Source organism: Bison bison, unplaced genomic scaffold (genome assembly GCF_000754665.1).
Source record: "Bison bison bison isolate TAMUID 2011002044 unplaced genomic scaffold, Bison_UMD1.0 scf7180017864135, whole genome shotgun sequence".
In the NCBI taxonomy this organism is placed as follows: domain Eukaryota; kingdom Metazoa; phylum Chordata; class Mammalia; order Artiodactyla; family Bovidae; genus Bison; species Bison bison.
In genome coordinates, this window is record NW_011494707.1 from 1,489,611 (window position 1) to 1,514,417 (window position 24,807).

Genomic DNA, 24,807 nt, shown 5'->3' on the forward strand with positions numbered 1-24,807 from the left:
TAGATAACTTGCTTATTTTTCACTTTGCCACCATGGCAGCCATAACTGGTGGGCAGTCTGTTTACCTCCAATATAATGCAAATCTTAGATTTGATCTAGGTTGATGATGTCATAGTATTCCCATGTGGGTTCCATAATTAAATCCCATAAAAATGTATCTTAGCCTTTGATGAGACCTTTGGAATTTATTTTAATGTATATCCATTCACTGGAAAAGGTCAGTTTTCATTCCAACCCCAAAGAAAGGCAATGCCAAAGAATATTCAAACTATTGCACAATTGGACTCATCTCACACACTAGCAAAGTAATGCTCAAAATTCTCCAAGCCAGTCTTCAACAATACATGAAGCATGATATACTGGATTTAGAAAAGGCAGAGGAACCAGAGATCAAATTGCCAACATCCGTTGGATCATCGAGAAAGCAAAAACGTTCCAGGAAAACATCTACTTCTGCTTTATTGACTACACCAAAGCCTTGACTGTGTGGATTGCAACAAACTGTGGAAAATTCTGAAAGAAATGGAAATACCAGACCACCTTACCTGCCTCCTGAGAAATCTGTATGCAGGTCAAGGAACAACAGAATTGCACATGGAACAACAGACTGGTTCCAAATCGGGAAAGGGGTATATTGTCCAAATCAGGAAAGGAGTATATTATTGGGAAAGGCTGTATATTGTCACTCTGCTTATTTAACTTATGCAGAGTGTATCATGTGAAATGCCAGGCTGGATGAAGCACAAGCTGGAATCAAGATTGCTTGGATAAATATCAGTAACCTCAGATACACAGGTGATACCACCCTTGTGTCAGAAAGCAAAGAAGAATTAAAGAGCCTCTTGATGGAAGTGAAAGAGGCAAGTGAAAAAGTTGGCTTAAAGCTCAACATTCAGGAAACTAAGATCATGGCATCCGGTCACATCACTTCGTGACAAATAGATGGGGAAACAGTGAGAGACTTTATTTTTTTGGGCTCCAAAATCACTGCAGATGGTGATTGCCACCATGAAATTAAAAGACTAGCTGTGACCAACCTATACAGCATATTAAAAAGCAGAGACATGACTTTGCCAACAAAAGTCTGTCTAGTTAAAGCTATGGTTTTTCCAGTAGTCATGTATGGATGTGAGAATTGGACTATAAAGAAAGCTGAGCTCAGAAGAAATGATGCTTTTGAACTGTGGTGTTGGAGAAGACTCTTGAGAGTCCCTTGGACTGCAAGGAGATCCAACCAGTCCATCCTAAAGGAAATTAGTCCTAATATTCATTGGAAGGACTGATGCTAAAGTTGAAGCTCCCATAGTTTAAAATATCTTTTGATTAGGCCTCAGGACAGCCCTTGGAAATTATTTACCTGGCCAGATTTACTGACATTCTGTACTTGTAGGACTGTTTTAGGCAGGTTGCAGAGAACCTCAGAAGTCCCACCTAAACCCTCCAGTCACCCATTGGCTGAATTAGTCCACTGACTAGTTTTCTTCCTCTTTCCATGTATTTGATGCCAGCAGGATTGAAAGTGCTTCAGTCATCAGGGTGCTAAGATGTTTTGTTTGCTTTTAATTTTTTGTGTATGTATATTTGTTTTTAATGTGTATTCTGTATTTTCCTCCTTTTATTTTTACAGTGAATTCAATCAGGTGGCATTTAAAAAATTTTGCTGGAAGGTGGAGACATGAGACTGAAGATATCTCTTTTAAAAGAACCAAAGCATATCCTTTTAATACTTATAAACCTTATTGTGATCTCCTTATTGTAGTATTATTAAAAGTTTTCTTCTTTTGTAGTCTAGTTGGAGAATGGATTTTTTCTTCATTCCTTTAATGATAGTTTTGTAAATTATTTCTGAAATATTTGAGGTCATATGTTGCAGGTATTTTTCCAAAGCAAATTATTTGCTCTAAATCTTACTTTCAAATATTTATTAACTTTTTTCTTACTTTAGTACTACTGTACTTAAGTACATAAAAAACGGTTGGTTTTTGTTTAGTCTAAAATCTTAAAAAGAAGGTTTTTTTTAAAAAAAAAAAAAAGTAATTTGTCTCTTAATAAGACCTAGTATGTTTTCACTGAATTCTGTTCTGTTTTTTCATGCTCATAATAAAATGGAGGGTAAGCTGGGGAAGTCTGAGCAGTCAGACCTTTATTATTTCATGTGTGAATGTGGCAATTATAAATATTTTATCAAATGCATGACCCTGTATTTTGTCAGCAAGAACTCCCAATTATATGTCAGAAAGATTGGTAGGCCCCTTTGCCTTCATTCGTAGTTATTTAGACCAGTGCTTCTAAAAGTATCATCTTCAGACTTTATTACAGGCCTGTGAAGGGATAAGAACAGAAATTGAAAGTAAGAAGGAAGAAATTTTTGTAGCAATTTGACAGTCACAACATCCAAATGTAAGGTCATTTTCCTAGTAATTCATTTTTATTTTATCTTACAAAATGTTGATCTTCAACAGGTTTGAAATAAAAAAAAATGTGATCCTTCAGCCATAGAAAAGCAGCGTTTTAGACATTTGATCAAATGTTTTGAATTTGTATTACTTTTTTTTTTTTTTTTTACTGTTTGAGTGAAGATGTAATTCCTTTTATTTCTCATGGAATCACTTTTATTCTTTTTTCAAAGTGTGCCCTCAGGAGTTCATGCTTTTTACAGTCTTATAGATTTTGACTGTCTAGTGTCTGCTTTTACCTTTTCAAGCTGAAGAATACTGATCCTTTTAGACTTTCTTATTCTAGCAGTCCTCTTATGTCTCCCATAATTTTAGTTGACTTACTAGTTTGAAGACACCTCGCATATGTCTGCTGGGTACTTACATCAGTTTTTATAAGGATAAAATTAATGTTTTTTTCCTTTTGGAGTGTGTGTGTTTATTTTCTTTCTAGGTTTTAGCAGACACTCTCCCTTTGTATAATAAAGGTTTTAACTAACAATGTTTAAGCTATGACAGTTATACTGGAAGAATTTTTTTCAGTAATGGTCTAGTGATATCAAGGTTCTTTTGTTTAGATTTTACTTTGAATTCTGAGTATTCCAATGCCACTTTGTTACCTATTTGTGCAGACTCATCAGACCCTTCTATAATTTCATTTTTTACCTTTCTGGTTATTTGCTTAATCTATCATATTTTGAAGTATTAAAAAAACTTAGAACATCCCAGAATAATTATGGCACATAGTCTCTTTCTTTTTTCTTAGAGTTTATTGATTGCTTGGATAGAAAGCATTGATGAAAAGAGAAGGAAGTAAAATGATTATACAATAACAACAAAAGAGCAAACAACCCAACTAGGATGATATGGTAATATAGAAATCCATATATAAACAGGAGAAAGCATCTCTCATAAAAGACAATCTAAAGTTCCTTCTGTAGGATACACAACTCTGCTAGGTAAGCGCCTGTTCTAATGGAGGAAGTAAGGGCCACTTTAGCACCTCAATTTATAGAAATCTACTTGATAAATCAGAGACCAAAATATAGGTTAAAGTAAGAATTTTAGGGTTTATATCTTATCCATATCACCTTGTGTGGGCAGTAAATTGTAACTGAATTACTTCCTGAATTTAATGTCAGGAAGTTTGGTAGGATTTTAGTTTCAGCTATTAAGCTGTAAATTTTTTCCTGGGTAAATTATTATGTCATTTAAGCAGGTATTTAACTGTTATATTTCAGTGTTCTTTTAGCAGTTGATTTTTTAAAACTTATCAAAATGATACATGCTTATTCTAATAACAATACAGATACAGGTAAATAAAACAATACATATTTCCCTTTTCTCCCCACTTATCCTGCAACAGATTAGATCTTTCATCCTTTTAATCTGTTAGGTGTCTTTCTGCATCTTTTGGCCTTGTTTATAGAATCTTTTGTAACACATTTTAAAATTTTTCATGTATTAAATCTTTGTTTTTTTCTCTTTTGGCACCTGGGTTTCTTATCCTGCTTTCCATTCTTCTTACAACTGTTTTGATAGATGCTTATTTTCCTTTCCTTTTATGGAAAAAATATGAAAGTCCTACACTGGAAAAGTAGGTTTTGAAGCTTGAAACATTTGACCTTATTTTATACTGTTCTTATAATCTGCATCTGCAAAATATTGTGTTTGTTAAAACTGAAGACTTTTGTGTGTTTTATGTCTCCTTAATATGGTGACACATCAAGAATTAGTGAGCTGTGTGGGCTGGACTACTGCTGAAGAGCTGTATTCATGTAGTGATGATCACCAGATCGTGAAGTGGAACTTGTTAACCGGTGAAACAAGTCAAATAGTAAAGCTGCCTGATGATATTTACCCAATAGACCTTCATTGGTTTCCAAAAAGTTTAGGCATAAAGAAACAAACTCAAGCAGAAATCTTTGTCCTCACAAGTTCTGATGGTAAGTTTTTAATAAACATTATTTGCTCATCTTTGTTTTTAAAAGACACCGCTTCTTATTATAACTTATGTTTTGAGTTATTTGTCCATTTCCTGTGTGGTCAGTTGGTCTGTGTATAGACTGTAAGACCGACTGTCATAGAAGAAAGTGAGTTAAACTGGCATATACTGAAATTGAGTGTGAACCTTGGGCTTTACTTTTTCTGTGTTCACAGATATTGTTGTGCTTTTAACAGTTTTGGTTTCTAATTTCTTAAAGTTTAACTGTGTAAAATAACCACACTAAAAAGAGGTATAACACACATTCATTTAGTAAGGTCTCTATTAAATAAAATCTTTATTTTCTAGTACCTGCTAATTTGGGCTTCCCAGATGGCACTAGTGGTAAAGAACCCACCTGCCAATGCAGGAGATGTAAGAGATGCAGGTTGGATCCCTGGGTTGGGAAGATCCCCTGGAGAAGGACATGGCAACCCACTCCACTGTTCTTACCTGGAGAATCCAATGAATGGACAGAGGAGCTTGGCAGGCTACAGTGCGAAGAGTCAGACAGGACTGAAGCAGCTTAGCACGCACACTAATTTTCACTTACAGAGGTGGAAAGTAGTTTGATCATAGTCTTATTATTGGTGAGTGAAAAGCACCATTTTTGTACTTTTTAAGGACATGTTTTTGTTTCTTAGAAATAACGTGAACTGTTTTCTGTCTGTGCGTGCACGTGTGCTAAGTTGCCTCAGTCGTGTCTGACTCTTTGCGATCCTGTGGACTGTAACCCGCCAGTCCATGGGGATTCTCCAGGCAAGAATACTGGAGTGGGTTGCCATGCCCTTCTCCAGGGGATCTTCCCGACCCAGGGATTGAATCCACGTCTCTGATGTCTCCTGCAATGGCAGGCGAGTTGTTTACTAGTGCCACCTGGGAAGCCCTTTCCATCTGTATTACACTTTATCTATGGTGTCAGTTAGGAGTACTTTCATCAAAGTAACAGAAACTCATTAGGCTAACAACTTACTTACGCACAGCTGGAGTTTTCAGGTTTACCTAGCTCCTGGGGAAGATCTTTAAGCACAGAGGCAGCAGGCCCCTGATCCTTACCATCTCTTGGACAGACTCTCCCCAGGTGAGCATGAATGGCAGCCAGCAGCCCAAGGCTTAACTTACAAGAAGAGGAAAGTCAGCAGACACAGTGCCTCTTCCTCAGTCCCTCTTGTAGTCAGCTTGCAGAAAGGGTCCTGGACAAGCTTGGGTCATCTGCCCATCACTGAGTGAATCATTTTAGTCAAGGGATTGGGACACTGATTGCCTGAGCATGGCAGGCCTTTGGCCACTGTGGAAAGGGAAAGAGAAGAGGGCTTTTGTAGCCAGAAGAAGAAAAGGATGTTATGGCAAACAATCACATCAGATCCCAGTTCTTTTACAGGCAGAATGTATGGCAGTTTTTAAACTTACTTCCTGAATCTTGATTAGATGAAATATTGTGTGAAAGTATTTAATACACTGCCTAGTGCTTACAAGATTGACTCTGAAAAGAGCTAGACTTGTTTACCTCTGATGATAATATGAAGGGTTGACTTAAAAAAACTTAATTTTGATATAATTTCACGTTTATAGAAAAGATGTAAGAATTGTAGAGATAATTCCTGCATATTCTTTATTCATATTCACTTAATTGTTAACATTTTGTCCCATGTACTTATCATTGCTACTCTTTTCTCTCTCTCCTGCCCTCCACACATACTTTTTCCTGAAACATTTGAGAGTAATTTACAGACATCCAACTTTAACCATATATCAGTTCAGTTCAGTTCAGTCGCTCATTTGTGTCCAACTCTTCACAACCCCACGGACCACAGCACACCAGGCCTCCCTGTCCATCACCAACTCCAGGATCTACTCAAACTCATCTCCACTGAGTCGATGATGCCATCCAACCATCTCAGCCTCTGTTGTCCCCTTCTCCTCCTGCCTTCAATCTTTGCTAACATCAGGATCTTTTCCAATGAGTCAGCTCTTCGCATCAGGTGGCCAGAGTATTGGAGTTTCAGCTTTAGCATCAGTCCTTCCAATGAACACTTAGGACTGATCTCCTTTAGGATGGACCCATTGGATCTCCTTGCAGTCCAAGGGACTCCCAAGAGTCTTCTCTAACACCACAGTTCAAAAGCATCAGTTCTTCGGTGCTCAGCTTCTTTATAGTCCAACTCTCACATCCATACATGACCACTGGAAAAACCATAGCCTTGACTAGATGGACCTCTGTTGGCAAAGTCATGTCTCTGCTTTTTAATATGCTGTCTAGGTTGGTCACTTTCCTTCCAAGGAGCAAGTGTCTTTTAATTTCATGGTTGGAATTGCCATCTGCAGTGATTTTAGAGCCCCCCAAAATAAAGTCAGCCACTGTTTCCACTATTTCCTCATCTATTTGCCATGAAGTGATGGGACTGGATGGCATGATCTTAGTTTTCTGAATGTTGAGCTTTAAGCCAACTTTTTCACTCTCCTCTTTCACTTTCATCAAGAGGCTCTTTAGTTCTTCTTCACTTTCTGCCATAAGGGTGATACCATCTGCATATCTGAGGTTATTGCTATTTCTCCCAGCAGTCTTGATTCCAGCTTGTGCTTCATCCAGCCCAGCATTTCTCATGATGTATAAATTAATTAAGCAGGGTAACAATATACAGCCTTGATGTACCCCTTTCCTTTTTTGGAACCAGTCTTTTGTTCCATGTCCAGTTCTAACTGTTGTTTCCTGACCTGCATACAGATTTCTCAAGAGGCAGATCAGGTGGTCTGGTATTCCCATCTCTTTCAGAATTTTCCACAGTTGATTGTGATCCACACAGTCAAAGGCTTTGGCATAGTCAATAAAGCAGAAATAGATGTTTTTCTGGAACTCTCTTGCTTTTTCAGTGATCTAGCGGATGTTGGCGATTTGATCTCTGGTTCCTCTGCCTTTTCTAAAACCAGCTTGAACATCTGGAAGTTCACGGTTCATGTATTGCTGAAGCCTGGCTTGGAGAATTTTGAGCATTACTTTACTAGCGTGTGAGATGAGTGCAATTGTGCGGTAGTTTGAGCATTCTTTGGCATTGCCTTTCTTTGGGATTGGAGTGAAAACTGACCTTTTCCAGTCCTATAACCACTGCTGAGTTTTCCAGATTTACTGGCATATTGAGTTTCAGCAGTTTCACAGCATCATCTTTCAGGATTTGAAATAGCTCAACTGGAATTCCATCACCTGCACTAGCTTTGTTCATAGTGATGCTTCCTAAGGCCCACTTGACTTGACCTCCAGGATGTCTAGCTCTAGGTGAGTGATCACACCATCGAGATTATCTGGGTCGTGAAGCTCTTTTTTGTACAGTTCTTCTGTGTATTGTTGCCACCTCTTCTTAATGGCTTTTGCATCTGTTAGGTCATACCATTTCTTTCCTTTATTGAGCCTATCTTTGCATGAGGTGTTCCCTTGGTATCTGACTCTAGGTGAGTAATCACACCATCATGATTACCTTTGTCATTAACCATATATACTGCTACTGCTGCTGCGGCTAAGTTGCTTCAGTTGTGTCCGACTTGGTTTGACCGCATAGACGGCAGCCCACCAGGCTCCCAGTCCCTGGGATTCTCCAGGCAAGAGTACTGAAGTGGGTTGCCATTGCCTTTTCCGTTAACCATATATACTTCAATGCATTTCCTAAGAATAAGGATTTTTCGGTTACTTAACCACAATACATTGATCAAAATCAGGAAATTTAACACTGATATAATATTATTACCTAATCTACAGTTTGTATTCAAATTTTAGCAAGTGTCCTAATTATGTCTTTTACAGAAATTTTTTTTTCTTGTAAAGAATAACATTGTTTTTGTCATATCTCACTAACTTCCTTTAATCTGGAGCAAATCCTCCATCTTTCTTTTATGATCTCAACTGTTTTGAAGAATATGGGCCTGTTATTTTTATAGAATGTCCAATCAATTCACTTTTGTCTGATTTTTCCTTATGATTAAATTCAGCTATACATTTTTAACAGTAATACTTAAGGCATCAGAGTGGAAAATTCATAATTCTGGTTTGACTCCTTACTGGTGACATTAACTTTGATTACTTTGAAAGGTTGTGTTCACTAAATTAATCTACTGTGAAAGTGAAAGTGAAGTCGTGTCTGACTCTGTGACCCCATGGACTGTAGCCTACCAGGCTTCTCTGTCCATGGGATTTTCCAGGCAAGAGTACTGGAGTGGGGTGCCATTTCCTTCTCCACTGTAAAGTTAAATGTTTTTCCCTTTTAGTAAATAATTTCTAAGTGGATACTTTCAGACTATATAAAAATATTCTCTTCCTCCTCAAATTTTCTCCCACTATCTTAGCTGAGTCATTTATTACTAAGGTGGTTGCCGAATGATATTTTTTTACATGCCATAGTATCTTTTATATTGATTAGTTGGTATTCTCCTTCAAAGAAGAGCCTTCTGTCTCCTGCACATTTGTTTATTTGTTTACTTACATCAGATTAGACTCATAGATGCTTATTTTATTTCATTTTTAAGTTATTAATTCTTTTTTATAATTAGTGGATAATTGCTTTACAGTGTTGTATTGGTTTCTGCCATATGACTGCTGCTGCTGCTGTTAAGTCGCTTCAGTCGTGTCTGACTCTGTGCGACCCCATAGACGGCAGCCCACCAGGCTCCCCCGTCCCTGGGATTCTCCAGGCAAGAACACTGGAGTGGGTTGCCATTTCCTTCTCCAATGCATGAATGCCATATGATAACATAAATCAATTATAACTGTGTGTGTGTGTGTGTGTGTATCTACTCCCTCTTGAATCTCCCTCCCACCCCACGCCCCATCCTATCCCTTGTTTTATTTCTTGAGCATCCTATTACTATCATTTACACATTTTAATGTTAAAATTGCCACAGATTTGGCCAGTGGGAGCTCCATGAAGCCAGGTCAAATGAATTTTTGTTTTGCCGTGGGGGATGTTTCCTCATCTTTTGAGCACTTTGCTGGCACAAGATGTTCCAGGCTCATTTTGTACTTTCCCAGTCCCAACTTCCAAATCAGCTGTTTCTCCAAGGAGACATGTTCTTTTTTTGTGTGCTTGATGATATCTAAAAGCCAAGATGACAGTGCTAGGTGTGTGCATTTCAGTGGGATATGTTTGCTTCAAGGCCCTCTCATAGGATGGAGCTAAGAAATATATGTTGAAAACATACATATCTACAGCTATTTCTTCCTCCCTCCCTCGCTTCCTTTACTTCCTTTCACTTCCTCCTATGTTTCCTCCCTCCCTTCCTTCCATGGTTCCTTCCCGTGACAAAAGCCATAAGTTAATTTTGATACTGCCAATTCTAGTTCAGCACTGCAGGATTAATTCTAGTCTCAATACTTGGAAACAGTGTGGAACCTTGGCTCCCATTATTATCAGTATGTTTACTCACTTGTTTAATTCTACAATACATAGTAGGTTGTTTTAGAATTGCTAATCCATACAATTTCAAAAAAATAAAAGTTTAATATTTGTTTTTGTGCTTGTGTGCTTAGTTGTGTCCTACTTGTGACCCCCTGGACTGTAACTCTCCAGGCTCCTCTGTCCATGGAATTTTCCAGGCAAGAATACTGGCATAGGTTGCCATTTCCTTCTCCATAAGAAACTGTATTTTATTTTTAGGTTTATTACAAAGTAAAAAAGATAAGGTAACCTAGCATAACTAGATGTGGGAAGAAGAGAGAACCAAAGCAGAATAGTTGAGTCTTTTCTCCTAGGTGGAATTACGAATATCTTGGATCTTGTGAAAGAGAAAGCAAAAGATGATAGTTCAAAGGAAAAAAGTGGAAGAGTGAGACTAGAAACAGAATCCAGAAGTAAAAATGAAAAATGAAATGAAAAAGAAATATTCAAAAACAGAAGAAAGTGGATGCCATTTGAAGGTGGTTGGTCAAGGGTTTCCTGCCAGATAAACATCTGAGATCATTTTATATGTGGATGCTGTGTTCTCTGTTAATCAAATACTATAAAAAGAAGTATTATTCTGGTTTGAAAATATACGTAATATGAGATCTACACAACACATTTTTAAGTGTATAGTACAATATTTAATAATTTTCTATATATTATATATATATAAACATGGAGAAACGTATAAACTTGGAGAAAATATATATATATTTATATAATTTTGTGTAACCACAATGTTGTACAGCAGATCGCTAGGTTACAGATTTTGGAGTTCATCACTGTTCCCTTTGTTATACCCTCTCCATCTTCTGTGTTAGTGGTAACATTAAAAAAAACAACAACAAACATGGGATTTGGGGGTCAGATCCTGAAGTACATAAAGCAGATTCTTGCCAAGTATTTTGTCTCACCAATAATTCTCTCTTCACTGTTATTAACTCTTTTTTGAATATTTCATGCAGCTGTATCCTACTTTTTAGAGGTGATATTTCTTTCACAATGTGTTAAAAGATTTATATTCAAAGAAGAATTATTTGAAATGCATTAGGGGAACTGCTTTGTAAAGGAATTCTGGTATAAAATCTCTTGTAAATCCAATAAACACTCCTTAAATTATATTTAGTGAAAGTTGAATTTTTTATACATTGTTAAATATCTTAAAGTAAGCCTTTTATTCTCTTATTAGTTAATAAGTACATTTAAAATCCCACTTTAAAAAGAATTTTTGTGTTCATTTCTTTTTATCAGAAGTTAGTGGTTACTGATCTCTTTGGCTTTTTACAACCATCTGCCAAAAGATTTCTGCTATAAAGCAGTCTGCAAAAGTGCTCATGTGACCTTTTTTCTAATATCCTATTCCAAGCTGCCTCATGTTTCCATGGACATTTCTTAAGGCATTTCTAACCTTGAGAAATGTGTTTCATATAATTTTAATCTACTTCCTCTGTTCTTTTAAATAGCATTTTCCTCTTTTTAGTTTATCTTTAATAATAAGAGATAAATTTTTTACATTTGGCTGTAAATATCCATGTTTTTTACCCAAATCATCCACTTTAATCAATGAATTGCTATCAATTAAATAAATGAATGAATTGTTTATATCTCTTCCCAACCCTACCCTTAGCAAATAATTAGAGGTAATTTATTTGGTCTTTAGTTTTTTTTTGTCTAGCACTTTAAAAAGTTTATATATAGAAAAGCTGAAGGGAAGAAGAACTAAAATCGTTAAAGGAATAATTATGTTTAAAAAAATTTTTTGATATATGTAGTTTTATACTTAGGCTTTACTTGGGTTGTGCTATTCAAGCAATGTGTAACAGTCAGGCAAACTACAAAGGTAAAAGATTTATTGAGTGCCAAGTCTATGCAAAGAGCTAGCCTTAGTTGTCTCAGTGTGTGTCTTCTGTGAGGTTGTAGAAAGTAAGAATTCAGCATTTGTCAGAAAGTCAGATTACATATTTTAGGATAAGAAATATCAGTGATCAAAGTACATAAAATTTCTAAATATGTTGAAATTTATGGACCTTTCATTTATGGTTCACGAGTTGCTTGGTTAATCTATTTGATAGATTCGTTTGTGACATGTAGCAATTTAGTATGTAGATATTTTGTGTTAGACAGCATGCTAACATTTAGTGAAATAGACTTGGATAAAGTAAATATTGGCCACTCACTATATGTCATCTTTCTAGTTTCCTCTTTTGAAATTCACCCCCACTCATATTTTCTCTGTAAAACAATGTATTAAAAAAGTATATCCAAATTAATTTTTTTAGTCTCATAAAGAGAGTACTAGTAAAGTTGAATTCAAAGTAATCTTGTTGCATTGAAAAATGACCCAGAGGCAAATATAAAAGTAAAAGGAAGATATGAGGAAAAGTAGATGGCACTAGTAGGTGGTTAGATGAAGGAAAGGAGTAGTTTATTGATGAGGGCTTAGAAAATAAATGATCAGATTGAATGAGAAAAAAAAGAACGTCAAAGTCTTCTTAAGTTACTAAATATGGTTACTGAGTTGGTTAAACTTAATGAATGCTGTTTATGTAAAAGCACTATTGCAAATAAAACTATGACTAAGACATGGCCCCTTGAAAAGAATTACAGCCCAATAAAAAATGCTGCAACAGAGCTACAAATAATATGCAATGTATATAAAATGGAGGAATGATTTTCTTGATGGAAATGGTTTGGTGGTCAGTGAAATAACCACAAGATGCTAGGTATAAAATATTTGAAAACCATCTGTATTAGAATTCTCCAGAGAAACGTTTTAAAGCCACCTAAAGCATCTGACTTAAATATATTTTTAATGAATTGTTAGTAAGAATCTTGAGAAGTCTTAAGTTAAAATGAATTCAAACAAATCCTTTGAGGCAAAATCTGATTAGGCAAGCCACATTATTATTTTATAGCAAAAAAAATATACATTTTTTGGGGGTGGGGTGGATTTCTAATTCCACTTACAGTTGGCTCTCAGTATTCAAAGGGGTTGGTTTCAGGACCCCTGTAGATACTAAAATCTACAGATGGCCAAGTCCCTTGTATAAAATGGCATAGTATTTGCACATGACCTACACACATCCTCCCATATACTTAAAGTCATCTCTGAAAGTGAAAGTGAAGTTGCTTAGTTGCATGGGACTCTTGCGACCCCATGGACTGTAACCCACCAGGCTCTGCTGTCCATGAGATTGTTCAGGCAAGAATACTGGAGTGGGTTGCCATTTCCTTCTCCAGGGGATCTTCCCAACCCAGGGATGGAACCTGGGTCTCCCGCATTGAAGGCAAACTTTATACCTTTTGAGCCACTAAGGAAGCAAGTCATCTCTAGACATCTCTAGACTGCTTATAATACCTCAGTTCAGTTCAGTTCAGTTCAGTCGCTCAGTCATGTCCGACTCTTTGCGACCCCATGAATCGCAGCATGCCAGGCCTCCCTGTCCATCACCAACTCTCGGAGTTCACTCGGACTCACATCCATCGAGTCAGTGATGCCATCCAGCCATCTCATCGTCTGTCGTCTCCTTCTCCTCTTGCCCCCAATCCCTCCCAGCATCAGAGTCTTTTCCAATGAGTCAACTCTTCGCATGAGGTGGCCAAAGTACTGGAGTTTCAGCTTCAGCATCATTCCCTCCAAAGAAATCCCAGGGCTGATCTCCTTCAGGATGGACTGGTTGGATCTCCTTGCAGTCCAAGAGACTCAAAGTTGTAAATACAATGTAAATGCTATGTAAATAGTTCATGGTGCAGGGCAAATTCAAGTTCTGTTTTTGGAGCTTTCTGGGCTTTATTTGTTTTTTGGTAGGTTGAGTCCAAGGATTTCAGAACCCTTGAATATGGAGGACCACCTATACTTAATTATTTTATCAAAAACTATATATTACTAGATTTCATGATCATTCAAAACAACACTGCAATTGTTTTGGCTTCCTGTAGTACTTATTCTTTGTATAGTTGATTTGTTCCCTTGACATCTCTTATATACTTTGCTTAGGTCTTGTAATGTAAGTTTTCTGCTGTTCACCTATAAATGCGTGAACTTTCAATGACAGCAACCAAATAACCTACTTCTTTTTGTCTACCTGGTGCCTGGTACAGTGTAAAATAAGGCAAGGATTTAAAAAATTTGGGCTTGTCCTTTAAATTAAAGAAGGAGGCCTTTAGACTTGAGGTGACTAATGGTGTATATACCTCAGCAAGTCAAAATCTAAGCCTGTAAATGAATGCTTCAAGATTACAAAATTGAAACCAAAGGACAACCAATCACAGACAGCCAACTAGGCTTTAAGGTATAGTCAGTCAGTAATATCCTTAGTTTTGTCATTTCTCTGTACCTGACCTCCTGTCAGTGGAGCATTCCTAACCACTTAAGGTTTGGCACTGCTGAATTGGAATTGATTTCTGTGCAAATAAACTCAGTATTTTTTAATATGCCTCAGTTTTTAAATTTTTTTTTAACAGTGTTCAACTATTTAGATCCTCTCTTCTCCATAATTCCTTCTACAACCTGTTTTTAAAAAAACAAGTTATATAACTTTTTCTAGCTTTTCTATTGGAGAAGCAATGGCACCCCACTCCAGTACTCTTGCCTGGAAAATCCCATGGACGGAGGAGCCTGGAAAGCTGCAGTCCATGGGGTCGCTGAGGGTCGGACACGACTGAGCAACTTCACTTTCACTTTTCACTGTCATGCATTGGAGAAAGAAATGGCAACCCACTCCAGTGTTCTTGCCTGGAGAATCCCAGGGACGGGGGAGCCTGGTGGGCTGCCGTCTCTGGGGTCGCACAGAGTCGGACACAACTGGAGTGACTTAGCAGCAACAGCAGCTTTTCTATAACCATTTTTTTAAAAAAGCAAAACTTCAAAATTCTGCTTAAATAGAAGGCTTTGTTGATATTCCTCTTGGGTTCCTTTGACCATATTCCAGGACAATTTTATTGTCCCTCTGAACTATCATAGTATCATATATATATTCTGTCACACCACTTGTTTCAAGGTTTTATAATTTTGCTTTTGTGCCTGTTTTCCAGTAGATTTGTGCACTCCTCAAGAGTAAGAATAATTATATTATTTGCCCTGTATCTCTGATGCCTAGCACCATGCTGACTAGTCTAATAGTTGGTTCTCAACAGATGCTTGTTGATTGGATAAATTAATTTAATAAAATAGATTTCTCAAGTATAATTTCTTTTAGGCAAATTTCATCTGATTTCTAAGTTAGGAAGAGTGGAAAAAAGTGTGGAAGCTCACAGTGGAGCAGTGCTGGCAGGACGATGGAATTATGAAGGAACAGCATTAGTTACAGGTAAGTTATCTGCATAAATGACATTTAAAATGAATTTTTTAAAGAAAAATTTCCAGAAGAACAGAATGTTTTAATTTAGCAGTAGTGTCTTTCCTTGTCTAACAGCAAGTAATTGGCACAGGATTGATCTAGACTGTTATATAATATTATAATTCAGAGTGTCATATTAGTTTTCTTACATGGCTAATGGAGAACATTCTCTCAAGAAGGTTTTGAAATAATCAGATATTGAGTAAATATGTTTTAATTCTTCAAAATATTCTCATTTAAATACATGTGTGTGTGCGTTTGCCCATGCGTGCACATGTTAGTTGCTCTGTCATTTCTGACTCTTTGCAACCCCATGGATTGTAACTTGCCAGGCTTCTCTGTCCATGAAATTCTCCAGGCAAGAATACTGGAGTGGGTTGCCATTCCTTTCTCTAGGGGATCTTCCTGACCCAGGGATCAAACCTGGGTCTCCTGCATTACAGGCAGATTCTTTACCATCTGAGCCATCAAAATTCAAAATTTTCTCATTTAACTTTACTCCTTTCTCTCTTCCATCTCCTTCCCTACTGAGGGTTTCTCATCTTCACCTGTTAAATTAGATATCTATTGTGTGACAGATTATCCCAAAAGTTAGTGACTTAAGATAACATGTATTAGCTAACAGTTTATGTGAGACAGGGAATGTTTAGCTGGGTGGTTCTGTCTCAGAATCAAGAAGTTGGATGGGGCTGCAGTCATATGAAGCCCTCCTAGGGCTAGATAGTTCCAAGATGGCTCACTCACATGGCTGTTGGCAAGAGGTCCTACTTCCTCTGTGACTCTGTGACTGAGGCCTAACTTAGTTCTTACAGCGTGGACTTCTCCATAGGGCTACTTGAATGGTCTTACAGTAAGCATGACCGCTGGAGATTCTCCCTGGGTGAATGATCCAAGAGAGAAGGATGGAAGCCACAATATATTTTATGACCCACCCTTGGATGTCATACTCCATCATTTCCACCATATTTTATTAGAAGCAAGTCACTAAGTATAGCCCAAACTGAAGGAGAGATAAATTAAGCTTAACTTCTTAAAAGAGAGAATAACAGAGAATTTGTAGATATATTTGAAAAGCATGACACCTGTCCCCTGGGCCTTTTGTAGGACTTTTATCAGTGAGTTGTCTCCTGTCTTGCCTGTTTATTCAACTTCTCCTTTTCCAGTGTTTTTTTTTTCTTTTTCCCAGTGTTTTTTTTTTTTTCTTTCTCCCAGCATGTAAATGTGTTTAAATGCTGTTTATCTCGAAAATTGAGGAAATAGAAATAAAAATCCTTCCTTTAATAAATAATTCTAGCTACAATTTCCTCTTTCTTTCTTTCCTTTTCAGGCAAACTGTTCAAAAGAGTAGTCTGTTACTTCACTCCATTTAGTCCCCAACTCCCTGGAATTTGGCTTTAACTCTTCTTATCACACTGAAAACACTTTTCTTAGAGTGCTTCTCGGATGGAGATGTCAGTGAAAATGAGAGCATTATTTGAATAATATACTTACAAATCTTCTAAGATTAAAGGAAAAACAATTATTGTCACGAAAGTTAGGCTACTTTGATAAAATTGTTTCAAAGTAATTTCAGGTAAATTTTTTAGTTGTGAAGCAGTGACATGTAATTAGAGAAACGTGTCAATTTTAAATGTGCATTAGTGTAGATAGAGTTGATTTTTATATGTAAATGTAATGTTTACATATATTTCCTATAGGTAAAATGTCAATTATTATGTTCTTTTTATAGTTGGAGAAGATGGACAAATAAAAATATGGTCAAAGACGGGAATGCTAAGATCGACTTTGGCTCATCAAGGTATGTATTATAAATGTCTTAACATTTTCCTATAAAAACAGTCTAATGTAGTTCCTCAGATTGATTTTGGTCAGGTTCAAAACCTGAAATCTCTTACTTCTATTTAAACTTTTTCTTCTTACTTTCATGTTTCCTAATGGGGCATGGTGACTTTTATTTGAACCCAGAAATGTAAGAAATACTCAAGGACTTTTTCCTTGTTAGTGAATCTATAAAAATAGAGTTATAGGCTGGTGATTCTTTTTAATATAACTCTGAAGCATTATGTGCATATTCTATCTGAAATAGCACGGGGTGTCTAATAATAATAGAATACATTCAATCTCCATACTTAATAATTCTAATAACTTCTTAATATTAGCACCCTTTCTGAATTGTGTTGCACATTTGATTTCAGTACTAATGAAGGGGAACAGATACTTTCAATGATCCAAAACTTGGTAAAATAAAACTGCTTAGAACAGCATCTTGGTTTTCCATACTCATTGGGAAGAAGTGCCTATAAAATCAATCCAGAAGTCAGATTAATGTTGTCTTGAGCACATATCTGCTTCAGAGATAGATTGCCAAAAAGCTTGCAGACTGTTCTTCAGAATTATATAATAAAGTCATATTGTGAAGCATCTCCAACAACTGACTTCCAAAAATTTGCAGATTTCATTTTTTAAATTATGTTCACTCTTAGGATAGTGTTAAAATAGCTATATTTCTTTACTACACATTAACCAAATGTTAGCAAAAGTAACCATAAGTGATATGTAGTGATTATCTCCTGAGGTTAAGTCTTTGGTACAGATGATCTCCAAATAGAATGTTTATCCATGAGTAGAAAAGTCAGAGTTCATAGAAACATTCATGAGCAAATTTCAGTTAGGAGAAAAATGTCAATTTATTGTTTCTTTAGTAATAAAATATACCTTTAGAAAATAAATTTTATTTTAAACTAATAAGAATAGGCATTTACTTTTGGCTTTATAATTTTTGTTAGTGCTAATTATTTGGCATTCTTACCTTATGATGTCTGACTTACAAGCAACTACAGAATTCTTTTAGAGATCATTATCACCCCCTTGGAGCTGAGGCTGCAGTTCTTTTCAGCTGTAGCTGCTACTGATACATACCCTTTTTTCCTTTCTTTTCTTTTCTACTAAATATGTTGTCTAGAGAAGACACAGATCTTCAGAAAAATTTTGAAAGCTTATCTTATTACCCATTACAATAATCTGAATTTTTGCCTGAGATTCTTCACCAGTTGTCACTCTAAGGCTCCTTTTCTTTCTTTAAATTCTTCCTAGTCATCTCCTTCCCTTTGATTACCCCTGGGATCTACCATTTTGGACTTTCCAAAGTCTAAAGTTGAAACTTAGACTAAGTTGCTTAACATAAACATTGTTAATGATAGAGAGTAGAAGACATAGCACTTTTGGTTCAGTGCTGTGATTTATCTGAATAATGGGTCTGGAAAACAGATTGCTGCTTATTTCACTCTTATACAGAAAATGCTTTTAGAATTCCCAAACTTGCAGAGGAAGTTTGGAAGCCCAATATATTCATGAATTAAGGACTTTTCATTCATCAAAGGTCACAGATGGCCTGTGTGCTGAATCTAGCCCACTAGCATGGTCCAGGCCCAGCATTAAAGATTAGGATATTTTACATTCTTATATGGATCTCTTTGGTATCTTGAAAAATTGGAAGAACTGGCAACATTAAGTCTGCTTTCCAGAATAAATACGATCAACTGGAGTTCAGTGGTGGCTATGCCATTTTTAGTTGGATTTTAAACTTCTCTTAGTTTTCTTACACTCCACATATAATACTTTACTCATTTATATTACATGGTAGAACACAATATAAACCTCTGAAGGGATTTGAGTTTGCAACGCCTATTTTCAATAATGTGTGTTTGTGCTCAGTTGTGTCTGACTCTTTGTGATCCCATGGACTACAGCCAGCCAGCCTCCTCTGTCCCTGGTCTTTTCCAGGCAATAATACTGGAGTAGGTTGCCATTTCCTACTTCCAATTTTCAATAATAATGATCATAAAAATTTGATTGTTCATATATGCCTTTGCAGGGAGTGCTTACATCTTTTTAAAGTATAAATTTTTTATAGATACTAATTCACATAGTTCAGAATTTGAAGTGTAAATAAGGGTATAAAGTTATCTCTTAAATACTACCCTTGTCTTTCATATTACCCCTGTCTTCTGGCCACCCAGAAAACATTCCCAGAGGCATACTGCATCTACTACAATATGCTCCTTACTTGTTTTCACTTGACTTGTGAACTGCATTGGATATAGTTTCATATCAGTAAATTAAAGTCCTCTTCAAGTTTTTTTTTTCCAAAGTAAACATACCATTTTACATTCCCACTAGAAATATATGAAGGTTCCAGTTTCTCCAAATCCTCAACACTTGTTACTATATTTTTATTATAATCATCCTAGTGACTGTGAAGTAGTATCTCATTGTAGTTTTGGTTTGCATTTCTCTTGTGACTAATGATGTTGAGCCTCTTTCCATGTACTTTATGGCTGTTTGTAGATCTAGTTTGGAGAAATATCTATTAAAATTCTTTGCACATTTTTAAATTGGGTTGTCTTTTTGTTATCGAGTTGTAAGAGTACTTTATGTATTCTGGTTAATAGACCATTGGCTATATGATTTGCAACTTGGATATATGATTTCCCCATTTTGTGGGTTTCCTTTTCATTTTCTTGATGATATCTTTTGAAGCACAGACGTTTCTTTTTTTAATATTTATTTTATTTTTGGCCTTGATGTGTCTTTGTTGCAACACATGGGCTCTTCGTTGCTTCATGGAGGCTTTCTCTAGTTGTGTAGTATGTGGGCTTCTCATTTTGGTGGCTTCTCTTTTTGCGGAGCACAGGCTCTAGGGCAGATGGACTTAGTATTGTGGCCACGGACTTAGTTGCTCCATCCTGGTCTATCTGGGACCAGGGATCGAACCCTATCCTCTGTATTGGCAAGAAGATTTTGAACTACTGGACAACCAGGGAAGTCTCTTAAGCACAAAAGTTTTGATGAAATTCAGTTTATCTACTTTTTTTTTGATTGTTTACGTTTTGGTGTTATATCTAAGAAACTATTGCCAAATCCAAAATCATGGAGACTTACATCTGTATTTTCTTGTAAGAGTTTTATAGTTTTAGTGTGTACATTTAGGTCTATGATCTGTTTTTGTGTATGGTATTTATTTTGGAGAGGGATGGATGGTGCTTTTTTTGTTCATTCCTTCCAGTTACATTGATAACTAGGATTTTCTTAAAAGCTAAATTACATATTATGTCATATAGGATAGGTAATTTTATTATGTATTCATTGACTCACGTAATGGTATTTTACACCAGCATTCCAAATGGCTCCAATTTCCTTAACATCAAATGCTGTTAAATTGCTGATCATTTTTATCCTATTTGAATCTTGTTATTCTTCTTACTCAAGGTTTATGTTAATTATGAGATTAATGAGCAAAACTAAATTAGGTAGATTTTATTTTAGTTAACCCATTAGTATTTCAGCTTAATAACTAGTATCTTTTTCTAGGTTAAAAAATTATGAATTCACTATAGAACTATGATTTTAATTTATGAATTTTTGGTCATTGTTCCCACCCACACTTTCCTAATAAGCATAGACTTTTCCCATTTTATTTCTGGGAAAAATCACTGGAGAAGTTAAGTTGTAATGACATTAACCCTGAAGGAAAAGTCCCTAGTTATTTATAAGGTTTGTTTGATTTGCTAAATAGAAAAATTCCTGAATTCATTTCTTGATAATTGCAGGCAGACATAAAGATAGAAAAAGTCATAGTCATCCCCTTCTCCAATGCAGAAGAAGCATTAATTTTGTTTTTTAGTGGGATAGGGATGGAATTTGACTATGTTTAAAAAATGATTCTTACTGGTGTTTATCAAGAGTTATTTTTCCTTATTAGAGAAAAGTAATATGTAGGCCAAGAATAATTATAATGATGCCCTATTTTGTATTACATTGTATATTTTAATTATAAATTAAAATTGGAAGAGGGAAATACTGTAAACCTTTAAGAACATTTCCCTTACTGTATTCAAATGGATTAAAGAGATGACAAACACGGAAGCTGCCTATAATGAATTTAGTAGAGGAAATATAAATACTGTAACACAAGGCAGAGTGTGCTGGTTGCCTTAAGGCATTGTGGGAAGACAGGAAGGCAGAGATGAATGCTTTGAGGGGAGAGAAGGTACTTCTCTGGTAAATACTGCAGCATCTTTTAACTAGACTTTGAAGGATAAAGAAATTAGGTAGGGAAATGGGCTTGTTGTCAATGCAGCGGAGCTCTGGAGGAAGTTAGATGATCAGAGGCACAGAGGCAGACCAGCATAAAGCCTGGAAGTCAGGTGAGGGGGAGAGGACCCCTTGGGCCAAGTGTAGGCTCTGAAGGATGCTACTGCCAGAGGGACCAAGACACAGATAACCTCAGACATTAAATGAAGGGGGTTGGAATTTATACTTTCTTTTTAAAAATTTATTTTTATTTATTTGACTATGGTCTTAGTTGGAGAATGTGGGATCTAGTTCCTTGACCAGGAATTGAACTCAAGGGCCTCCTGCATTGGGAGCAGGGAAGACTAGCCACTGGACCACCAGGGAAGTCCGGTTGGAGTTTGTTCTATAACCATATAAAAATCTTTAAAAGATGAGCAGAAGAGTAAGAGATAAAGCCTGTTTCTTCAGGTAGATTTTGTTGTTGTTGCTTTAGTTGCTAAGTTATGTCTGACTCTTGGCAACCCCATGGACTTTAGCCTGCAAGTCTCCTCTCTCCATGGAATTTCTCAGGCAAGAATCCTGGACTGGGTTGCATTTCATTCTCCAGGGGATCATCCTGACCCAAAGACTGAACCTGCATCTCCTGCTTGACAGGTGGATTCTTTACGACTGTGCCACCTGGGAGACTCTTTAGGAAGATTACCTTAGCCGTAGGATGTAGGATCAATTAAAGGAGGTAGAGGTTACGTTGGGGTGACTGGTATGGAGGTTACTGAGGTGTTCTCTGCTAGAGTGCAGTGAGGCTTGAACAGAGATGGTAATGAGAGTGGTTGAAAAAAGTGCATAGTTCTCAGTGGCTGAGAGGAATGGATCACCCTGTAAGACGTGAAGAATTCAGAGGAAGAATGAATGAGGGAGTACGTGGGGAGGGATAATATACAAATATGTAGAGTTTGAAGTTTTGGCATGTCTTTGGGGTAGATGGAAATTTGTTAGAACTCAGAAATAAAGGCTGAAATATTAATGTGAGAGTCTGTTACAGAAAGGTGAAAGGTGAAGCTATGGAGGAAGTTGAGATCCCCAAGGGAGAGGTGACTGAGGATAGAAAGTAAAGAAACACATGCCTTCTTTTTAGTTTTATTTCTCTGTACTGACCTGGTGACATACACAGCCAAAAAGTTGTTTGTTTGTTTTTTTTGAGGAATAAATTCCACTTGATATTACTTATTTGTTAGTACATGTCTCTACAAATAGAATGAAAGGGAAATAATTCTTTGTTTTTGAATTCTTAATGATTTGACCACCAAAAAAATTGAAAAGCTTCCTGGAAAATATTGCAGCATATTTTAACTAGGTTTTAAAGGATAAAGTGCCTACTCCCATGAGCAACACAGTAACAAATGGTTGCTTATTTCATTACAAAGTAGTAGTAGTGGTTACTAATAGATAGTGCTTATATACTGCCAAATTCTTCTCTACCTTCTTATGTTCACTCGGTGTAGACCTATACTGTATTCAACACAAAGGTAGCTAATGCTTCATGGTAATAGTGAAGAGTTTGTTTCAAAAGCATTCTTAAAAACATGCAAAAACAACATTTTAGGGGATACCTTTAGTATGAATGTGAAAAACATGGTATATTTGACCATGTACTTCCTTAAAACAATTGAAATACATTTTTGTCTCCTCTTCTGTGGTTTAAAATGCCTTCAACAGGTTGAAAGAATTTAGATAATTTGTTTTACAGAGAGATAAGGGTCTGACATTTAACACAACCCCAGGTGCATGTGGTTTCTTAAAAAATGTCAAAAAGATCACATGATCTTAGTGTACAAAGTCAGAAAAACAAGATCTTTTTGAGTGTCTTAACTGAAATGGAGCATAAATAAAAATTCCCAGTATAAAAAGCAAGAAATTAATTATTGCAAAACTATTTGTGTTTTTTGTCCATTTTTGTTAAAGATGAAATTCATAGCATCTTGTTACATGATTTGCTAAATTTTTGTTGTTAAGTTTTTTAACCTGAAGGCTGTATTATTATTCCCATACTGACTTTGCAAAGTGAAATGTAGCTTTAGCAAATGTTTTTAAAAAACATTTAAAAAATATTAGAGATTTGTTTCAAATGCTAGTAAGATGGATTTTTTTTATAATAGAAATCATTGTTTTCATTATGAAGCTAATTCATCCACATTCAATAATCTTCTCCAGAACCACATAAATCAAAGTTGTATAGCAATAAAGACATTCATATATACAGGAATTTCACACTTAACATTTTATTCTAAATGTAAAGAATGAATATAAAGACACATTCTCTTAGCTCTTGATGTTATATACATTTTGAATATTGCTGATTAGGAAGCTGTAACTAATAAGGCAGCTATTGATCTTATTTAGGATTGCTTATTTATCATAAAAAATTCCTTTTGTTTTTGGATTGAAGGAATGTGGTTAAAAACCACGTGTTTTAACAAAGGAATTGCTTAAATTTTCCTCTATAAGCTTATTTTGTTTTATTCTTTAAGTTACTATATCTGTTTCTTTAACAGTATTATTGTTTAAAAAATTATAAGCAGGAAATGAATAATCTCCACATCCCAACATGGGAGGTAAGTATTCTGAAGATTTATAAGGTTTATAAACAAGGAAATGGTGACACAGCTGACTTAATGGGGCCACGGATTCAATGTGAAAGAGGACATAAGAGTCCCTGGCTCTTCATCCTATACCCCAAACCATATCTTTTACCACAACTAAAGCACTAGAGTCACATCCTGTATAACTCAATGGGAGTTGTGTTTACTGAATTATTTCCTTGGGGGTAGATGTTTGTCATAGTTTTGTATACACTGAGGAAAGTGTAATTTTACTGAGTATATTCATGAAGCATTGATAATTGATATTAAAGTATATAAATTTACTTTTTTTGCATAATAATTGCAACTGTAATAATGGAATAAAGAAGGAACCTGTAATTTACTCCCATATTTCCTTACAGTGCTTACCAAGAATCACATTTGGAATATCTAAAATTTTGATTTACATTTTCTGGGGAGTTTATCAGAGTTGAACTCTGTTCATTTCGAGATTTAGTTTGAAGCCCAGGTCAGCTCCTGGCTACTCCCAGATAATGTTCCAAGAGAATGTAGTTACTAAGAATAGAAGAAGTACCTTCTGAGGTGAACCATCTCATTGGCCATCTGTAGATTCCTCTGAATCAAGACAATCCTAGGTGTCACCAACTGACCAGGAAATTTAGACCCAGTATAATATCTAACCTATACCATGGAAGGAATGCTTATGGAGTTTTTTGGATTAGATCTAAATCAGATTTTCTAAGTCCTCTAAGTCTGGTTCCCATCACTTCATGGCAAACAGAAGGGGGAAAAGTGGAAACAGTGACATGTTTTATTTTCTTGGGCTCCAAAATCACTGCAGACGGTGACTACAGCCATGAAATTAAAAGATACTTGCTCCTTGGAAGGAAAGCTATGACCAACCGAGACAGCATATTAAAAAGCAAAGACATTACATTACCAACAAAGGTC

General features: G+C 36.0%; 1 protein-coding gene across 1 annotated transcript in view; it reads left to right on the forward strand.

Annotated features, from left to right (window-relative positions):
* The window catches only part of IFT80 (intraflagellar transport 80), a 131,129-nt gene that overhangs the window by 13,985 nt on the left and 92,337 nt on the right, over nt 1-24,807 (forward strand). Inside the window, exons 2-5 of the mRNA XM_010839846.1 lie at nt 1,628-1,712; nt 4,160-4,381; nt 15,041-15,151; nt 16,911-16,979. Coding sequence (XP_010838148.1) covers nt 1,676-1,712; nt 4,160-4,381; nt 15,041-15,151; nt 16,911-16,979 — 439 coding nt within the window. The 5' untranslated portion in view covers nt 1,628-1,675. The remainder of the gene's footprint in view (nt 1-1,627; nt 1,713-4,159; nt 4,382-15,040; nt 15,152-16,910; nt 16,980-24,807) is intronic.